Source organism: Carcharodon carcharias, chromosome 13 (assembly GCF_017639515.1).
Source record: "Carcharodon carcharias isolate sCarCar2 chromosome 13, sCarCar2.pri, whole genome shotgun sequence".
Lineage (NCBI taxonomy): Eukaryota > Metazoa > Chordata > Chondrichthyes > Lamniformes > Lamnidae > Carcharodon > Carcharodon carcharias.
The window spans coordinates 28,544,079-28,563,421 of record NC_054479.1 but is presented as its reverse complement, the minus strand read 5'-3'; the positions used below and the strand labels follow the sequence as shown (position 1 = coordinate 28,563,421).

Below are 19,343 nucleotides of genomic sequence, written 5' to 3'. Positions count from 1 at the left end.
ATCTTGCTGACAATTACTGAAACAGCCATTGCTGAGGCTGTGGCAGTGGCATTGGCAGGGCTAAAACCATTGAAGATGCCCTTATAGCTAAACCTCCTTCTCACATCCCACTTCTCCCTCATTCTACACTCTCTTCCAATTTTCAAGCTTCAGATTGTATAAGTATGCACCACTCGCTTTTCCCCTCCCAGCGCCACAACCTTACCCTTGAGTCTGTCTCTTTCAGATATCCAAAAGGTGCAACCTGGCCAGGCAGTAAAGGGTCACCAAGAAATGACTGATGAAGAAGACCCATCACCTTCACTTGATTTCACAATCTCAGCCACCAGCTCAGATACTGATGCTACACATATCTTAGGGAGGGTATTGGGGTCTGCATCTGGTGAAACATCAAGCATGAGTGGACTGCGGGCAGGACAGAGGTCAAGGATAGCACAAGCTCCAGCTTGCTAGAGAGTGAGATTGCACATAGGTTCCACTGTTTGAGGGCTTCAATGAGACAGGCTACAGAAAGAATGCTGTTGGGTATCTGCAGCAAAATGCTTGGTGCATTGGGAAGTCTGCTAGAAAGCCTGCAATCAGTGTCAGGGAGCACGAGGAGTCTGACATCAACCTTAAGTGGGACTTGTGCAGAAATTGAAGCCCATCCTTTCCAGCATGGAAGTGGTAGTCAACGCCATTCACATACTTATAAACCCAACCATGATGCAGCACGTGACGGCCAATGATGTAGATCCATTGCAGCACGAGCAGCAGTCACCCAACATCTGAATGCTGCTATGCAAGCTCAGACTACTGTCATCTTGGTTGCGGATTACAATGCACAAAGGGGCTTGCAGGGTTTCACACAGTCCACCAATGTGACCTCCAAGAGTTTATTAGGATTGCTAAGATGCTGCTTCAGGGGAGTGGCAGTGTCTCCATGGAGCACAAACCTAATGTCCTCCCTCTTCTATCACTTCACCAGTGCCATTGATGGTGCTAGTCAGCCAACCTAACCAGACTGCTGCCACCTGAGTTGTTATGGTGCAGTTTATAGGCAGGCCTTCTAAGCCATTTAGCTGTTGGCAAGGGCTGACTCCTCATGATGGCGAAGTAGTGTAAGATGCAGCAGACCACCCTAAACCTTGACACCCGCCCTGCCGAATATGGCAGAGTTGCAGGGTCCAGGCAGCGGAAGCGCTGTTTCAACCTGGCTGTGGTATATGCTATCACATTTCATGTGGCAGTATGGTTTTCGTTGCATGTAGGTTGCGCACGTGTGTGAGTTGCTTAGTGGTGTCATCAGCAGATAGCCCTTGTCGCCCTATGATCTGTCTTGATTGCTCAAATGCAGGTGGTACAATGGACTGTTGCAGGATGGAGGCTGCCAGGATACCAGATGTTGATGTGCATGATTCACTGCTTATGGTCACACATCAGCTGGAACCCCTTTAGGTTTTGGCATAGGGTAGAGTTGATATGTGACACCTGTAAAGAAATATGCATGCAGTCAATGGGGTACTGCACCACGGAAAGCCTACAATCCTAGTAAAGCAACATGCTCGCTCTGCGTGCTTGTTCCTAGCAAGCAGGAATGAAATGTAGTTAGCCCACCTTGAACAGGGAGTTTGAGTGACCGCCTTACTCAACACTGGATGGCAAACTGCAAGATGTTGCCATTATCTCTGGCTGCAACCCAGAAGGGGCCAAACACATAAACATTAATTCTCATGGTCATCCTCTCAGTCACTGGCAATGTGATTCCTGCCCTGCTCTGAAATTGCTGTTGTGGCTTTGACAGCCGGCAGATTGCAGTGAGGATGTCTTTGGAAGTGTCGGCATCTCACACATTGTTTCTTGCTGAGGTTCAAGTAGGAAAATAGTCCCTTGAACGTCCTGGGCAGATATCACCTCCTGCTGAAAGCTTTTCTCCCTCTCTCTCTCTTCCAGCAGTTTGTCCTGCTCTGCATGGCCTCTGTTCATTCCCCAAATCATGTTATATTCCAAGGGGAATGCCTATTTCACAATCACAGCCACCAGATACTACACATATCTTAGGGAGGGTATTGGGATCTGCACCTGGTGAAACATCAGGCATGAACGGACTGCAGACAGGACAGAGGGCAAGGATAGCACAAGCTCCAGCTTGCTAGAGAGTGAGATTGCACATAGGTTCCACTGTTGAGGGCTTCAGTGAGACAGGCTACAGAAAGAATGCTGATGGGTTCTGCAGCAAAATGCTTGGTGCATCAGGAAGTCTGCTAGAAAGCCTGCAATCAGTTCAGGAAGCATGAGGAGTCTGGCATCAACCTTAAGTGGGACTTGTGCAGAAATTGGAGCCCATCCTTTCCAGCATGGAAGTGGTGGTCAATGCCATTCACATACTTATAAACCCAACCATAATGCAGCACATGACAGCCAATGATGTAGATCCATTGCAGCACAAGCAGCAGTCACCCAACATCTGAATGCTGCCATGCAAGCTCAGACTACTGTCATCTTGGTTGTGGATTCCAATGCGCAAAGGGGCTTCACACAGTCTACCAATGTGACCTCCAAGAGTTTATTAGGATTGCCAAGATACTGCTTCAGGGAGTGGCAATGTCTCCATGGAGCACAAATCGAATGTCCTTTCTCAGTCATGGAGTATTTGTCCTCCCTCCTCTATCACTTCACACACGCATATCTGGGGGGCAACTGATTTGTGCAGAAGCCATAAAGTCAGTAAAAACATTCCTTCAGCTTACCCCCCTCCCAATAGACCTTTGCAACTTGAAATGATTGCAGAAAGCAGCATACACTTTAGTATTGTAGCAGCAGCCAGAAGAAATCAACTAACCACTAACCAATAAGTAGTTGATGATCCCTTTAAATAGCACTGTTGGGAGGAATCCTTCCTGCTGCTGAGCTGTACTCTGCATACTTCTGGTGGATGTTCACTACATGTGTGCTAATGCCTGCAACAATATGGCATCCAATGCAATTCACCCCACAAGTGTACTCATGTTCTGCACATTTTTAGGAGCTCTGAAAGCACCCGTAAAAGGGGAGTCAGTCAGCCCAATTTCACATTGAAGGTCTATAGCTGTTTCTACTCCTGTTTTTTGAAAAGGTATCTCTTTAAGACAAGAAATGTTGTCTGGTCTTACTTTTCTTTATTTGTAACCTATTCATAGTTCTGTAGTTGTTTTATCATCATGCTTTAAACAAAAAAGTACATGGATTCATGTTGCTCACATTTAAACTAAAGTAAAAACTAAGATAAACTGAAATAAAACTGGAAAACGCAGGAAGCCACAGGGGAGCCATCAAGTCTGAAAAGAGAAAAGATAGATTCATGTTTCAGGCTATTAATCTTATTGTATCAGTATTTCATGTATATCCCCTTTGTTCTGGTCAATCCTAAAAGATTGCCTTGGATTATTTTTTAGTGCTCTACAGAAACATTAAGCAATCTTTTTTCAGATGCTGGGTATTCCTAGTATTTTCTATTTTTATTGTAATAGACTATTGAATTTACCTGATCATAACTTAAAAAAAATTCACAAGTCATTTTTTTTTCTGAAAGAATAACCTGTGCAGCTTTGTTAATTGCTGAAGCCATAATATATACACTGAAACTGAGGGAGCTGCCACCTTTTTTAAAGTTAACTATCAATTTTTGGGTAGAAAGGGATAATTGATAACAGGCAAGTCTGATGACATGTACAATCAGAAAATATCGCTTTTTTTCTTTTATAATTTTATCCTGTATTAAAAATGAGAGAAACAACAGAAGTAAAGTAACTGTGTAACAATTAAACACGCTAATCAAGCCATCTCATCTTTAGGTTTTTAAAGTTTCAGATTAATTTCCCTCCATTAGTGGCAAACCTGGAATTTCCCATCAAATCTCACCTAATAATTTCCCATCATTTCTACAAGATTTGCTAAAAGTAAATTCCTGATGCAACACCAGAAGCCTGGACCTGGCTATAATTGATGATCCCGTATGGAAAGAATTTTAATGCGTTTTAATCCAGCTGTCAGAATTCTGTAAATATTCTAAAAATTATCATGATTGCTGTTACCATGGGAATGCTTTTTGCATTCATATCATATGAACATACGAATTAGGAATAGGTCACTCGGCCCTTCGAGCCTGCTCTGCCATTCAATATGATCATGGCTGATCCGATTGTAACCTCATTTCCACATTCAAATTTCTCTCTGCTATTTTAATTGGAATGTTAACCCATTTACATTGAAGAGCGGAATCATTAAAATAGCAGAGAGGAATATTATACATTAATGCATGCACACAGTAATATTATTCACAAGTCATTTCTAGGCTACATGTCAAATTCTGGCAATTAAATTATGCCTAGTAAAATGCTGTGCTCCAACGGTCAATATTCTAAATGTACAATTCAAACTCCATTCTTCAAACTAGTGTGCTTCTCTCAGTTAAATCCATCAGATGCTATTATGAGTGAATTGAAAATGTAATGCTAAGATTCAATAAATCGACTCGTGATAACATTAACTTAATCATTTGCCTTCCTGTTCTTTTCTTATGGATTATTACATATCAGCTCTTTTACAGTACAATGAACTTTGCTTTAAGTTTCCACCCAACTCAATTTACTATGTTATCTTTATCTTAATAGAACCTGATCATGGATCTGGAGTAGATCCTTACGCTACTGTACCTCCAAATTTCTTCAGAGGCAAGCGAGGCAGCTTTGCAGCCTACAAGATTATCTCACACAGGCTTGCACATAAAACTGAAGAGAAATGATTAAGGACAATGTAAATGTCAACAAATGTAAACTGTGTGCTGCCTTCCTGAAACAACATGTGGTAAACTGGGGTAAGCAGATTACCAAACCACTGGAACTGTTTTATAAAGTGTTTATTTGTCCTGTGTGTAATACATCAGTGGACTAACTTGATTTGCCTCGTCCAACTGCGAGCATTATGCTCCATTTGTGCTGAAAATAACTTGTGTTTTAGGCTGCTTTCTTCATGGGAATCTCAGAGATCTGGTATAGATATCACAAAATGTGTCACCATATGATGACTATTCTGTGCTTTGTTTTTTCATAAACATAGCTTCTGGTGAATATTTCATAAGGCAGCCACTCTCCTATATTTGTGAAAGAGTTTACTTTGCATTTATTTTCTATCACAAGTAGATTACTTTTTCTAAAATGCTGTATAATCATACTATTGCCATCAGTCTACATTATATATTTCAAAAGATAAATTAGTTTTATTACATGGAAAAAGTAATTGTTTAATGAGACACTCTCCCTTGGTCACCTCCTTCCATATCATTCTCTCCAAAATTATTGTCTTCTCATATTATGACAGACTATTGACTCTTTGTTGGATGCTTCCATTCCAATTTATGAATCTATCAATCTCTGTGCACTCAGGGTCTTTTTACTTGTGTTTTTGATTGGTAGTAGGTTTGCCAGTAACGATTACTTAATTGGAATGTAAACAATTTTAGATCAAAGGGAAGGAACAATTACAGAGATTTAGATTTTTAATTTTCCTCTCATTTTTAGAAGATGCCTTAAAAGATCAAGGAAAACAGACTTGTTACTTTGCAGAATAGCACAGTTGCATTGGAGGGAACACTTTTAGAGCCCACCTTCCACCACCCCCCCACCCTTGGATATTTGTCATTTAAAGCAGGCATCAGTTTGCATTTTAATACATTCTTGAAAACTGGAATGAATATTTGGGAGAAGTTTATCAAATGGGATCCTGTCTCTTTAAATTATATTAGAGCTACTTTACTGATTCTCCTACATTATGGTAACAGCAGTAAGGGATAGTAAAGAATTTTTTTTTAAAGTGAGCCATTCGAGTTGTTTTCCTATGATCAGATTAAATGTAATTTAGAAATTTTGTTTTGTAGCATATTGAAATGATCCATGCGTTACTCAAGATATTAATCCCAAGAAACACTGCCTTTACGTTTGAACATTACATACCAGTAATTCCTAGACATTTAAAAATTTTATTAGAAACTGTGTATTTTTTAGCTCTAAGGGCATATGTTAAAATAGATAGCAAATCAACAAAAAAAAATGTTGATTAATTGCACATCCAATTTAATACTCACAAGACAATAGAGGACTGCTACTTAAATTTCTAGATCGAAATAAACAGGACATATTACCATCAAAACATGAAACTATACTAAGTATTTATGTACAGATATCTCTGAATTTGTACTTGAAGGTAGCATTTCAATTACAGTCATTTTGGGCTGTAACAATTATGTGCGTCTTAATGGTGCTCAGTGTGCAGTGTTTAATATTATAATTAAGACAACATGTGTTTCTATTTCAGTTTGCTATTTGTTTATCCACAGATTCTGTATCTTGACTATGGGCTTTTAATGCAGGTTGCTAGCAAAAGTATTCACAAGTATATTTACAATGTACAACTTTGGTACCACTGTTTTCATATTCAGTCTTAAAGGGCGTACTTATTTTCATGTACAGAGCACTGTTTTATACCAACCATGAAAAGTGTGTCAAAAATATTCATTAAAAGGTAAATTAAGTCTTTTGACCTATTTGTTTTGATGCTTTACTTGAATGTTTAAAATACTTTATTGCTGTATAAAAACAAAAAATTATTTTAAAAGTCACATATGTGACCAAAGTTGGTTACAGGTTTAAGCTGTCACACTTTTGTAGGAACCAGTTTGAATTAATTTTGTTAATGCTTATTCACAATTTCCAGGATATTTCACATAATTCCAAACTTACAGCAAGGTACAAATTTAGCATTTAGCTGTACAGAAATGCTTTAGAAATATATATATTTCACTTTAATTGACAGGCTTCATGCCAGATATTTCGGACTTGGCACTTACATATATAAAACCAATTTCAAAACATTATTATTGACCATTACTGAAATATATTGTTGAAAAATGACCACTGGACATGGAAATTTAAGGAACAATTTTATTGGTACATAAATGCAAATGTACAAAAATGGACTGAACTGTGTTCATATGTAATTTTTGTGACCCATTCAAAAGTAACATTGAATGGCTGCATTTAAATCTGCTTTTAAGAGCCTGTAAAGTCATTTGCTTTGGCAGGAGAAATTATTTAGCAGTACCAGTAACATTCACTTGGATATCATTTTCATATTTGCAGTCACAACAGCATCCTCTCCAACTTGGTCTTCCACTAGAAGGTTAACGGCACTCTCTACCTTTCCTGAAGCAGCCAGTGCTAAAACAGCCTTTTCAGTTGAAAAGCCCATCTGTTTTAATTGTTGTAGTCTGAGAGAGGGACAATGAAAGCAAACATTAAGAAAGTAATATATTGCACAAAGGATCATGTGCAGCACATGGGATATGATATTATAATTATATTTCTGCTAATAAAATCCAATAAGAAAGTAGCAATCATTTTCCAACAGAGAGATTTAGTTGACTAGGCTGCTCATTACATGGACACAATGGGGTTAATTTTTTACTTGGGTTGCTGGTTTAAAATGGGTGATATTGAATGAGTAAGCCATTTGACCCCTTGAGCCTGTTTCATCGTTCAGTAAGATTATGGCTTATTTTCTGCTTCAGCTATACCTTCCTGCAATATCCCAGCTCCCTCGATTCCCTTAGTATCCAAAAATTTGTCAATCTCTCACTTGAATATATTCAAAGACTAAGCATCCACAGCTGCTTGCGGTGGAGAATTCCAAAGACCCTTTGAGTCCTAAATGGCCAAACTCTTATTCTGAGACTGTGGCCCTTAGTTCTAGACTCCCCATCCAGGAGAGTTCCAGCATCTACCCTGTCAAGCCCTTTAAGAAGTTCACACATTTCAGTTAGACTACCTCATTCTTCTAAACTCTTGGGAATATAAACCTAATCTATTCAATCTCTCCTTATAGGACAATGCCCTCATCCCAGGAATCAATCCAGTAGCCTTCATTACGCTCCCTTTAAAGCAAGTATCTTCTTCCTTAAGGAAGGAGACCAAAATTGTGCACCTTGTGGTCTCACCATGGGTCTATGCAACCGGCTGTCCATTATACACTACACTGCACCTGAATTCTCTTCCATGGAATTCAGTGGAAAGAGAATGAATTGTGTATAATGGCTGGCTAATTCAATGTTTCCCACTTTACACCAAAGTTAAATTTACCCTCCATGCACTCATGGCCTTGTACAGTGAGATGCTGGCTGCTTATGGATAAGGGCTAACCATTGACAAATACACTTTGGACTTTTGAGAGAATTCATGAGCCATGCTCTGCTGCCAATTGCAGTACAATTAGATCCAGTGCTACTCTAAAACTCTCATCGAGAAGACCATTGAGATTCTCTTGCAACAGTTCTGCTGCCTGGACAAGTCTGCAGGCTTCTTACAAACAGTCCACAAAGTGTCCTATTTGATATTGGCTTGTTCTAAGCTACTGTATCAAAGGACAAACCTTCAGCATGTAGAGAGAGATGACACTGAAAGCATGGAGGATGGTGAGGAAGCCAACAGGTTCCAACTCCTGCTTGCAGCCAGAACTCTTCAGCATTCCAAGTGGACAAACCTCAAGTTTTATTTCCCTTGAGCACACTCCTTACCTTTGCCTGGCTACCTCTATCCCCACCTTCAAACGTCTCCACAGAACCTACCTTCTCAGTCTTGCTATCACTCATTTCCTCTAACTCATCAACTACTGCTCAGTATCCACATCTCCCCTGTGAGGCAGTTAGGGGTATTCTCTATGTTAAAAATGCAAGTTGCTGCACTGATATGTAAAAGCAATGTCGTGTACAGTAAAACCAAGATGCCCTGCTGAAAGCTGCCAAACAAAGAACAGCTCCACTATATCTACACATGTGGACATGCATATATAGACTCTGGCACTGCTACCCATTATAAATATGGATTGGTATGAACAAAAACCTAAGAATTGTTTTGTGGTTAAATAGCCATGAACTCTAAATTGGGAAACTGTACAATTTAAAAGACATCTAACTTCTAATTTCCAAATATAGTACTGAGTTTGCAGAAAGCACTGAAATTATCAACTTGAGAAAATGTTGTTAACCAGGAATTTTTAAAAAATCCATTGCAAATTATTTTTTGGTCTAGCAAACAATTCATGAAGTGTTTTATCTTGTAAGCAAATATTTTTTGGCATTTAAGTCTGTGGGTCCTTGAGATACCACCCCCAACATCATCAAATTTCTGTACCTCTTGACTAAATAAACAGACCATTTATGTAACTGGATGTCGTGCTGCCACACTGTTTTCCTCTAGGGAGCTGACATTGTTGTCTTAATATTTGCAGGGGTCTCCCGACAAGGGGGAAAAAAATGACAAGCACTTTTATAGAGCTTTGGGATTTGCAATCATGCCAATAACCATATGAAACCTGTACATCAATAGAATCAACATCAATTTAACACTCTTGAACTAACACCATTTTAAATGTGATTCTAACCACTTTTGGAAACCTGCTATTGAGATCAGATTGAAAACTTTTGTAGACATGTGATTTCAGGGCTTGACAACAGTAATTGCTGATAACTGAATTTGACTGCTTGCTAACCCTTCCTAAACTTATGATTTTTTTCAAAATTTAATAAGCGCCTAATAATCTTTTATTGTCAGCTACCTACCGGAGAGAAGAGACAGAAGATTTAGGTATTTCCACCTTGCTGTTCTGGTTCATTGCGGATTCTTGTAAGGAGGCAACAACACCAGCGTGAAAAAGGTCCTCATCAGTGAGAAGGCCACAAGCAACAGCAGAATAGATTTCATCTGGATTCATGTGATAAAATTCAGAGAGATGAGAGTTTGGATCCAGTTGTCTAGGATATGTAAAACCATATGGATGGTATAGATCTGCTTGTAAGTAATTGGTACGTGCGGATCCGGTGTGAGGCTGTGAAATAGGCATTGTCTGGTTGGGGGTTTCGGTCCACTGAGAATCCATTTTAATATTGTAGCTATTGCTTTCTCTTGTTGTAAAATCATCAGGGACAGCTGTTACGTGCGCCATTGAGAATTCATGAGTTTCGTAGACCTCTGACACAGGATGGAATCTGCAAATGTGATTGTAATACAGTGGACAGTGTAACCTTTTTGAAAATATTCATAATGGTACAGCCAAAACTGAAATTTTTGGTAATAATTCACAGATTAAACATAAACATGTAGAAAAAATAATGGTAGAATATTTTGAAGTTCACAGGAAATACTAGGTGCATATCCATTAATTCTTAGATAAATTAGAGGCCTTGAAATAATTACATGGTTTATACTAACCTTGTTAGTAAACTGAAGTCTAAGGGGTTAAAGGGGCAGAGGCAGCATGGAAATGAAATGGGCAAGAGACAAAAAGCTGAATAGTGTTGAGCAATTGTTTTTCAGACTGAAGGGAGATGTACAGTAGTGTCCCCCAGGAGTCAGTATTAGGACCACTGCTCCTTCTGATATATATTAATGACCTGTACTTGGGCATAGGGGACATATTTTCCAAGTTTGCAGATGACACAAAATTTGGAAATAAAGGCCCAGAGCTACCGATCTACAGATGCTCCTACCCCGATGTACCCTAACCCCGAGGGGCACTATGAGACCACTTGGACATCCCGATGCATTGACTATGTGGGAATTGCCCAGGAAGTTTGAACTTCCAATGGGCAATTCTCCTGCATCCGAAACCCTCCAAAAAAGTCTCCAACTCTGAGTTAGAGTTGGAGATTTCTGATGGCTCCAACTTACATACCTCTATCAAATCAGGAATTGTTCCCTCTGGGACACCCTGGTCCACTCCTTCTTCACCCCCTACACCTCAACCCCCTCCCACAGCACTTTCCCATGCAACCGCAGAAGGTGCAACACCTGCCTCTTTACTTCCCCTCTCCTCACTGTCCAAGGGCCCAAACACTCCTTTCAAGTGAAGCAGCACTTCACTTGCTCTTCCCTCAATTTAGTCTACTGCATTTGCTGCTCCCAATGTGGTTTCCCTTACATTGGAGAGAGCAAACGCAGACTGGGTGACCGCTTTGTGGAACATCTTCGGTCTGTCCACAAGCATGACCCAGACCTCCCACAAGCTTGCCATTTCAACACTCCACCCTGCTCTCATGCCCACATGTCCATCCTTGGCCTGCTGCATTGTTTCAGTGAAGCTCAATGCAAACTGGAGGAACAGCACTTTTAAATGTATTTCCATCCATTATATTATCTCCACCTTCTAGCCCATTTCGATCCCTTCCCCCACCCCACCCCCACTAGGGCTATCTGTCCCTTGCTCATCCTGCTTTCTACCCTTAATGTCACCTATTAGCACATTCCTTAGATAATATCACCACTGTCAACACCTCTTTGTCCTTTTGTCTATGACATCTTTTGGCTATCTCCACTTATCACTGGCCCTCTATTCAGCTCTACTTGTCCCACCCCCCCTTAACCCAGCTTATATTTCACCTCTTTTCTATTTTTCCTTAGTTCTGTTGAAGAGTCATACGGACTCAAAATGTTAACTGTGTTCCTCTCCGCAGATGCTGTCAGACCTGCTGACTTTTTCCAGGTATTTTTATTTTTGTTTTACTTACGTCGATCATTGCCTAGGAAATGTTAGACAGAGCAAAAACTGTTCTAACTCCTGCATAACTATACCAAATCACTCAACATTGACATTCCCAAATCCACTCTCCCCACCGCTCCGACTTCCCCCCCCACCCGACTCCCTGCACCCCGCCGACCTGACCTCACCACCCTGCCACCCTACCCAGCTGGCACCTCCGCCCACCTACCTCCCTCACACTCATCACCAACACAGTGAAAAGCTATTTAAATGTCCCAAAGCTTTTCACTGTGCTAGTGAGTGAAGACTTACCAAAATACAGCAGGTGGTGAGGGAATCAACAAGAGGGAAAAACATACTTGACCTCATCCTCACCAATCTGCCTGCTTTAAATGCATCTCTCCATGACAGTATCAGTAGCAGTGACCACTGCACATTGTGGAGATAAAGTCCCGCGTTCACACTGAGGACACCCCTCCATCGTGTTGTGTGGCACTACCACTGTGCTAAATGGGATAGATTTCGAATAGATCTAGACACTCAAGGCTGGGCATCCGTGAGGCGCTGTGGGTCATCAGCAGCAGCAGAACTGTACTCGAACGCAATCTGTAACCTCATGGCCCAGCATATGCCCCACTCTACCATTACCACCAAGCCTGGGGATCAACCCTGGAAGAAAGAAGAGTGCAGGAGGGCATGCCAGGAACAACACCAAGCATACCTAAAAATGAGGTGTCAACTTGGTGAAGCTATAACACAGGACTGCTTGTGTGGCAACCAGCATAAGCAGCAAGTGATAGACACAGCTAAGCAATCCCACAACCAACGGATCAGATTTAAGCTCTGCAGTCCTGCCACATCCAGTTGTGAATGGTGGAGGACAATTAAACAACTAATTGGAGGAGGGTCCACAAATATCCCCATCCTCAATGATGGATGAGCCCAGCACATCAGGGCAAAAGATAAGGCTGAAGCATTTGCTACAATCTTCAGCCAGAAGTGCCAAGTGGATGATCCATCTCGGCCTCCTCTGGAGGTCCCCAGCATCACAGATGCCAGTCTTCAGCCAATTCAATTCACTCCACTTGATAACAAGAAATGGCTGAAGGCACTGGATAGTGCAAAGGCTATGGGCCCTGACAACATTCCAGCAATAATACTGAAGACTTGTGCTCCAGAACTTGCCATGCCCCTAGCCAAGCTGTTTCAGTACAGCTACAACACTGGCATCTACCTGGCCATGTGGAAAATTGCCCAGGTATGTCCTGTACACAAAAAGCAGGACAAATCCAACCCGACCAATTACTGCCCCATCAGTCTACTCTCAGTCATCAGTAAAGTAATGAAGGGGGTCATCACCAGTATTATTAAGCAGCACTTGCTTAGCAATAACCTGCTCACTGACGCTCAGTTTGGGATCTGTCTGGGCCACTCATCTCCTGACCTCAATGCAGCTTTGGTTCAAACATGGACAATAGAGCTGAACAACCAAGGTGAGGTGAGAGTGACTGCCCTTGACATCAAGGCAGCATTTGACCGAGTGTGACATCAAGGAGCACTAGCAAAACTGGAGTTAATGGGAATCAGGGAAAACTCTCCACTGGTTGGAGCCATATCTAGCGCAAAAGGAGATGGTTGTGGTTGTTGGAGGTCAGTCATCTCAGCTACAGGACATCACTGCAGGAGTTCCTCAGGGTAGTGTCCTCAGCCCAACCATCTTCAGCAACTTCAATGATCTTCCTTCCATCATAAGGTCAGAAGTGGGGATGTTCACTGATGATTGCACAATGTTCAGCACCATTGACGACTCCTCAGATACTGATGCAGTCCATGTCCAAATGCAGCAAGACCTGGGCAATATCTGGCTTGGACTGATAAGTGACAAGTAAAATTCACGCCACACAAGTGCTAGACAATGACCATCTGCAACAAGAGAGAATCCAACCATCGCGTTTTGATGTTCAATGGCATTACCATCACTGAATCCCCCACAATCAACATTCTGGGTGTTACCATTGACCAGAAGCTAAACTGGACTAGCCATATAAATACTGTGGTTACAAGAGCAGGTCAGAGGCTAGGAATCGTACGGCGAGTATCTCACCTCCTGACTCCCCAAAGCCTGTCCACTACCTACAAGACACAAGTCAGGAGTGTGATGGAATACTCCCCACTTGTCTGGATGCGTGCAGCTCCCACAACACTGAAGAAGCTTGACACCGTCCAGGATAAAGCAGCCCACTTGATTGGCACCACATCCACAAACATTCACTCCCTCTAACACCGATGCACAGTAGCAGCAGTGTGTACCATCTACAAGATGCAGCGCAGGAACTCACCAAGGCTCCTTCAGCAGCACCTTCTAAACCCACAACCAGTACCATCTAGAAGGACAAGGGCAGCAGATAGATGGGAACACCACCACCTGGAAGTTCCCCTCCAAGTCACTCACCAACCTGACTTGGAAATATATCGCCGTTCCTTCACTATCGCTGGGTCAAAATCCTTCCTAACAGCACTGTGGGTGTACCCACACTACAGGGACTGCAGCAGTTCAAGAAGGCAGCTCACCACCACCTTCTCAAGGGCAAGAAAGGATGGGCAATAAATGCTGGCCTGGCCAGCAAAGCCCACATCCTGTGAATGAATAAAAACTGACCTCCCCTGATGATCCTGTACTACGAAGAAGGCCTCCCAAAACACGTACACTCCCCTTTCAGAAGTCCAAGCAAAAAACGTGGAGCTCCGGTACAAGGTTAAAAAAAGGAGCAGAATGATAATCTGAAAGTGATTGCCACTCCTCAGAAGGTTCAGCCCATAGTTAACAATCAGGAGAATACAGACTGGTTAAATTGGCAGACATGGCACGTGAAACTTGACACAGAAGTGTGAGGTAATTAATTTTGATAAAAAGAATGAGTAGAGACATTATAAACTAAATAGCACAATTTTAAGGGTAGTGCAGGAACAGACCTGGGAGCTCACTACGCAAATCTTTGAAGGTGACAGGATAAGTTGAGAAAGTTGTTAAAAATGAGATCCTTGACTTTATAAGTAGAGACATAAGTATTCTATAAATCACAGGTTGGGCCTCAACTGAAGTATTTCATCTAATTCTGGGCAGAACATTTTAGGAAGGATGTCAAGATGTCAGGGGAGGGTGCAGAGGAGATTTACTAGAATAATACTAGAAATGTGGCAAATCAATTATACGGAGAAACTAGAGAAACTGTTTTCCTTGCAGCAAAGAAGATTAAGAGGAGATGCAATAAAGGTGTTTAAAATTATGAAGGGTTTTGATAGAACAAATAAGGAAAAACTGTTTCCATTGGCAGGAGAGTTGGTAACCAGGAAGCACAGATTTGAGATCATTGGCAAAAGAAACGGAGGAGATGAGATTTTTTTTGACACAGCGAGTTACAAGGTCCAGAATGCTCTGCCCGAAATGGTAGTGGAAAATGATTTAATTACTTTTTAAAAAAGAAATTTGAATCAGGAAAGTCTGCAGGGCTATGGGGAAAGAAAAGGAAAGCATGAAGGGCTGAATGGCCTCTTTCTCTCGTTTACTAAGTAGATACATCCACTGTCCAGTATAATACTGACTTATGCAGGCCACAAAGAGTTCTTCCTGGGCCATGCCATATTTGCCGAGTTGTCAGATCTCAAGTGGGTGCTAGAATTGGTCTCAGCGTTCTGGACTGGACAGGCAAATCAAAAGAAAAGGTCAGCCAAGGTTCTGCTTTTCATTGTTACGCAATGTCCCTCTGCTAGAAAAGTGTCAGGTAAGTACAGGATCAGACACATTTGTGAAGTTCCACACAATTGCATAACTTGCCAATACTCAATGTACAAAATTCTTACAGGGGTAGATGCAGTGTGGATGTTTCCCCTGGTTGGGGGATCTAGAACCAGGGGACACAGTCTCAGAGTAAGGGGTAGGCCATTAGGATTGAGATGAGGAGCACTTCCTTCAGTCAGAGGGTGGTGAATCTTTGATATTCTCTATCCCAGAGGGCTGTGGAGGCTCAGTCATTGAGTATGGTCAAGACAGAGGTCAACAGATTTCTAGATACCAATGACATTAAGCAATATGGGAATATTGCGGGACGATGGTGTTGAAGTAGAAGATCGGACCTGGTCTGCTTGGATAGCAGAGTGGGCTCGAGGGACCAAATGGCTTACTCTTGCTCCTATGTTCTTATGTTCATCACATCTAAAATGACTACGTGGATGGTATATACAGTGACTGTCTTTGCACCAGGAACTGTATTACTGCCTGGCGAGGGATTAGAAAAAGCTTGAACTGCTTAGAATTTGATGCACAAACTTTGATGCACGTGCAGATTCTCAACTCCAAATTCATTGCCAGAACTTGGAATTTGTTTTACTGAGTCAAAATGTTTATTTACCATTATCAGAGGTCCAAATCTTTATTCACACTATCATACCATGACAATTTATGCTAAATGTGCAAATGCACATTAAATTTGCATTCCTATTATTCTCAAAATGATAGTGCAATCAGGCATATGCCAATGCCGCTTTTCAGTTCAATCACCTATTGAAGTGAATGTTTGAGCTGCAACTTTAAGGATACTCCGGGAATATCAGCCTAGAATATTATTGTACTCAGTTCTCTGCTTCTCTTCTCACTGCTACTCATACTTGATTCTGCTGCTCTGTTCCAGGACCAAATTCTGTGCCACAAATGGCAGTTCCTCATCAGGTAATTCAGGAATTTCTGCCTGAAGTGTACAGTCCATATCCAGGAACAAAGCAACATCATCACGTAGGAGGCTATAGCCAGGACTGCCAGTAAAGAGTAACGAAGCTGACTACTGTAGGCCCACACTCCTGACCTTTGGCCACCTGGTGCAGGGGAGGGATGACTGCCTCATGGGCTTGCTCCTGGGCTTGGCCAAGGTGGCCTTCCCCAGGTTCAAACTGGAGATGGCAATGGGCCAGAAACTGAACTGGACTAGCCATATAAATGCTGTGGCTTCAAGAGCTGGTCAGAAGCTGGGAATCCTGCAGCGAGTAACTCACCTTCTGACTTCCCAAAGTCTGTCCACCATCTACAAGGCACAAGTCAAGAGTGTGATGGAATACTCTCCACTTGCCTGGATGAGTGCAGCTTCAACAACACCATAAGAAGCTTGACACCATCCAGGATAAAGCAGCCCGCTTGATTGGCACTCTTTCCACAAACATTCACTCCCTCTACCACTGACAGTGGCAGCAGTGTGTACCATCTACAAAATGCACTGCAGAAACTCACCAAGTTTCCTTAGATAGCATCTAGACGGACAAGGGCAGCAGATACAGTGAAACACCACCACCTGGAAGGTTCCTCCAAGCCACTCAACATCCTGACTTGGAAATATATCGTTGATCCTTCACTGTTGCTGCGTCAAAATCCTGGAACTCCCTCCCGAACAGCACTGTGGGTGTACATACACCACATGAACCACAACGGTTCAAGAGGGTAGCTCACCACCTTCTCAAGGGCATTTAGGAATGGGCAATAAGTGCTGGCCTAGCCAGTGACGCCCACAACCCATAAATGAATTTTAAAAATGGAGTTGTTAGCTCTGGCTGCCTACAGCTGTAGCCATGTGCCAGTGACCCTAAAGAAGGAGCACATGGTGTCTACCAGAGTGCTTGAGGCCTTCTGCAACAGGTGGGCACTAGAGGGCACATTTTGCACAAAAAATAGTATTTTTATTTAATTTAATATGGTTACTTTGTTTTATTTATTATTTGGGTATTATTGTTTCTCCCTCTTTAAAACACTTTATTTGGGTTAAGAATTGCAGAGTACTCTTGCAAACAATATAGAAGTAGGAAGTGTTTTTGTGGTTGTCCCCTCCTCCCGCCCCACCTCCGTGCAATGCCCTGCAACAGTGGTGTCAGGTGGTGGAGTGGCATTGCAAGTGAGAGGCAGAATTGCTCAGGTATTTTTTGAAGGTAAAGAAAATTAGGTTAATCTGTTGACTGTGGATAGACTCAAATCTTAACTATTTTTTATTTCACAAATTTATCAATAATGAAGGCAAATTGTTTAACATTATCCAGGATGCCCCTCTTTAATGCAGAAATTCAAAATATCCTCATCAAGAGACAGGCAGTCAGCATCAAGGGAAAGGGGGAAACGTTTATGTAAAATGCGTAAATTTGCTGATGCTGACTTTGATTCAAGGACGTCAGCTCTTTGTCCCACTGCTTTATGTGTGTTCAGGGCAACAAAAATTAGCGAAAGTACACAATAATGTGTTGAACTACTGTGGAGTCCATTATGATTACTTCTGTAAAGTACAAGCTATTTTTATCTCTGTTCTATTTGGGGATAAATCTTTTTAAGAAGAGCAATAAACAAGCTGTGGTTCGTTGTTTGTGGAGCATGCACCAAGTCACAAACCAGGATGAACACAATCAGCAGCTTTTAACCATGGCGGGATACCCCATCTGATCATTTAGCTGAACATTGAAATAAAGTTGCTGTTTGTGACCCTGCCATGTCAGCATGTCATGGCTTGCAATTTGCTCTCTTAATCTGATTTGCAAATTCAGCAACTAATTCAGTGGAGGATTTGTGGATCTAATTACCTACAAATGGTGCTGCCAAATCGCTGTTGTTTTCAGCACTACCTTTTTTGCCAAATTGTTCATTTTTACAAGTATAAGAAGTTGTAGTTTTTTTTTCCCCAATTGTTTATCAAGTTACCAATTTTTTTTAAAAAACAGAAAAATTAACTCAAACTGCACATAAAAAACAAATGATACAAAATTAGAACTTAAAGTTAAGAGTTGCATTTATATGGTCCATTATGCATCCATCAGAAAGATTGCCGTGTTTCAGATACAATGAAGCACAGTCCCTTAAAGTGCAGTGGCTGGTGTTATGCAGGCAAACACAGCAGCCATTTCACATAGCAGAAGCCACAAATAGGCGCAAGACAGATTCTTCTGTATTAAAAAATTTTAGAAGGTGAAACATTTATATTATCCAGTTACTTATGGGACAGCGACTTCCACATAAATGCTTTACATTTTTTTACAGAGTTTCATTTTGTAAGCAGAATATTTGGGTAGAAAAATTCTGTCCCTTCAAATTGTGCTTTTGAGCTTTGCAATGAGTGTAGCTTTGGGATCAGCAGTACTGTATCATTGTGAAGAATAAACAATAGTAGCTATAAACAAAATATCCTCCTCCTTCAGATACCATGCCTTAAAAGGGTATTGGCGACCATGGACTGCCATTGGATTGATCCTTTGTTATGCTTGACAAAGTACTGCAATGGTTTGCTGTTGCCTTCTGCAGTATGGCTGACCAGGAAACTCACACACTCCTAGCACCTGCCATCAGGCGTATTGGAAGGATTTACAGTTTGATAATCAACCTGTTTGGCCATGTTATGAATGTACCTTCCATGGCCATCAAGTCCTGAAGTGGGACTTGAACCCAGAGCTTCTGGCCCTGAGGGACGCTATCTACTGAGTCACAAGACAAACAAAACATAATGTGAAATAATTGAAAACCACAGTAACTTTACCTTATTCCATGGTAAAATAGCATGATAAAAGTTCCAAATCAAATGGCATGGTACTGGCTTCAATGCCTGGAAGACAAACTCACCACAAGAAGGTACTGTACAAGCAGTGTATGCTTGAAATGTTTTCCAAACATAACTTGCAGAGGTTCCACCAATGGCCCTCAGAGTACATCCACCCCAAGACTGAGGCTCTGTCCTTACAGAGATAGATGATTTCAACCAAAGAGGCAATAGGAATGCTAAAGA

General features: G+C 41.6%; 2 protein-coding genes across 3 annotated transcripts in view; one reads left to right on the top strand and one right to left on the bottom strand.

Annotated features, from left to right (window-relative positions):
* The window catches only part of LOC121286379 (EMI domain-containing protein 1-like), a 386,722-nt gene extending 380,175 nt beyond the window's left edge, over nt 1–6,547 (top strand). For both annotated transcript variants that reach the window (XM_041203470.1, XM_041203471.1), the window contains exon 15: nt 4,632–6,547. In XM_041203470.1, coding sequence (XP_041059404.1) covers nt 4,632–4,762 — 131 coding nt within the window. In that variant the 3' untranslated portion in view covers nt 4,763–6,547. The remainder of the gene's footprint in view (nt 1–4,631) is intronic.
* Nucleotides 6,548–6,942: 395 nt separating this feature from the next.
* The window catches only part of LOC121286380 (rhomboid domain-containing protein 3-like), a 36,812-nt gene continuing 24,411 nt past the window's right edge, over nt 6,943–19,343 (bottom strand). Inside the window, exons 4-5 of the mRNA XM_041203472.1 lie at nt 9,629–10,054; nt 6,943–7,282 (exon numbers count right to left, since the gene is read on the bottom strand). Of these exons, the coding sequence (XP_041059406.1) occupies nt 7,126–7,282; nt 9,629–10,054 (583 nt within the window). The 3' untranslated portion in view covers nt 6,943–7,125. The remainder of the gene's footprint in view (nt 7,283–9,628; nt 10,055–19,343) is intronic.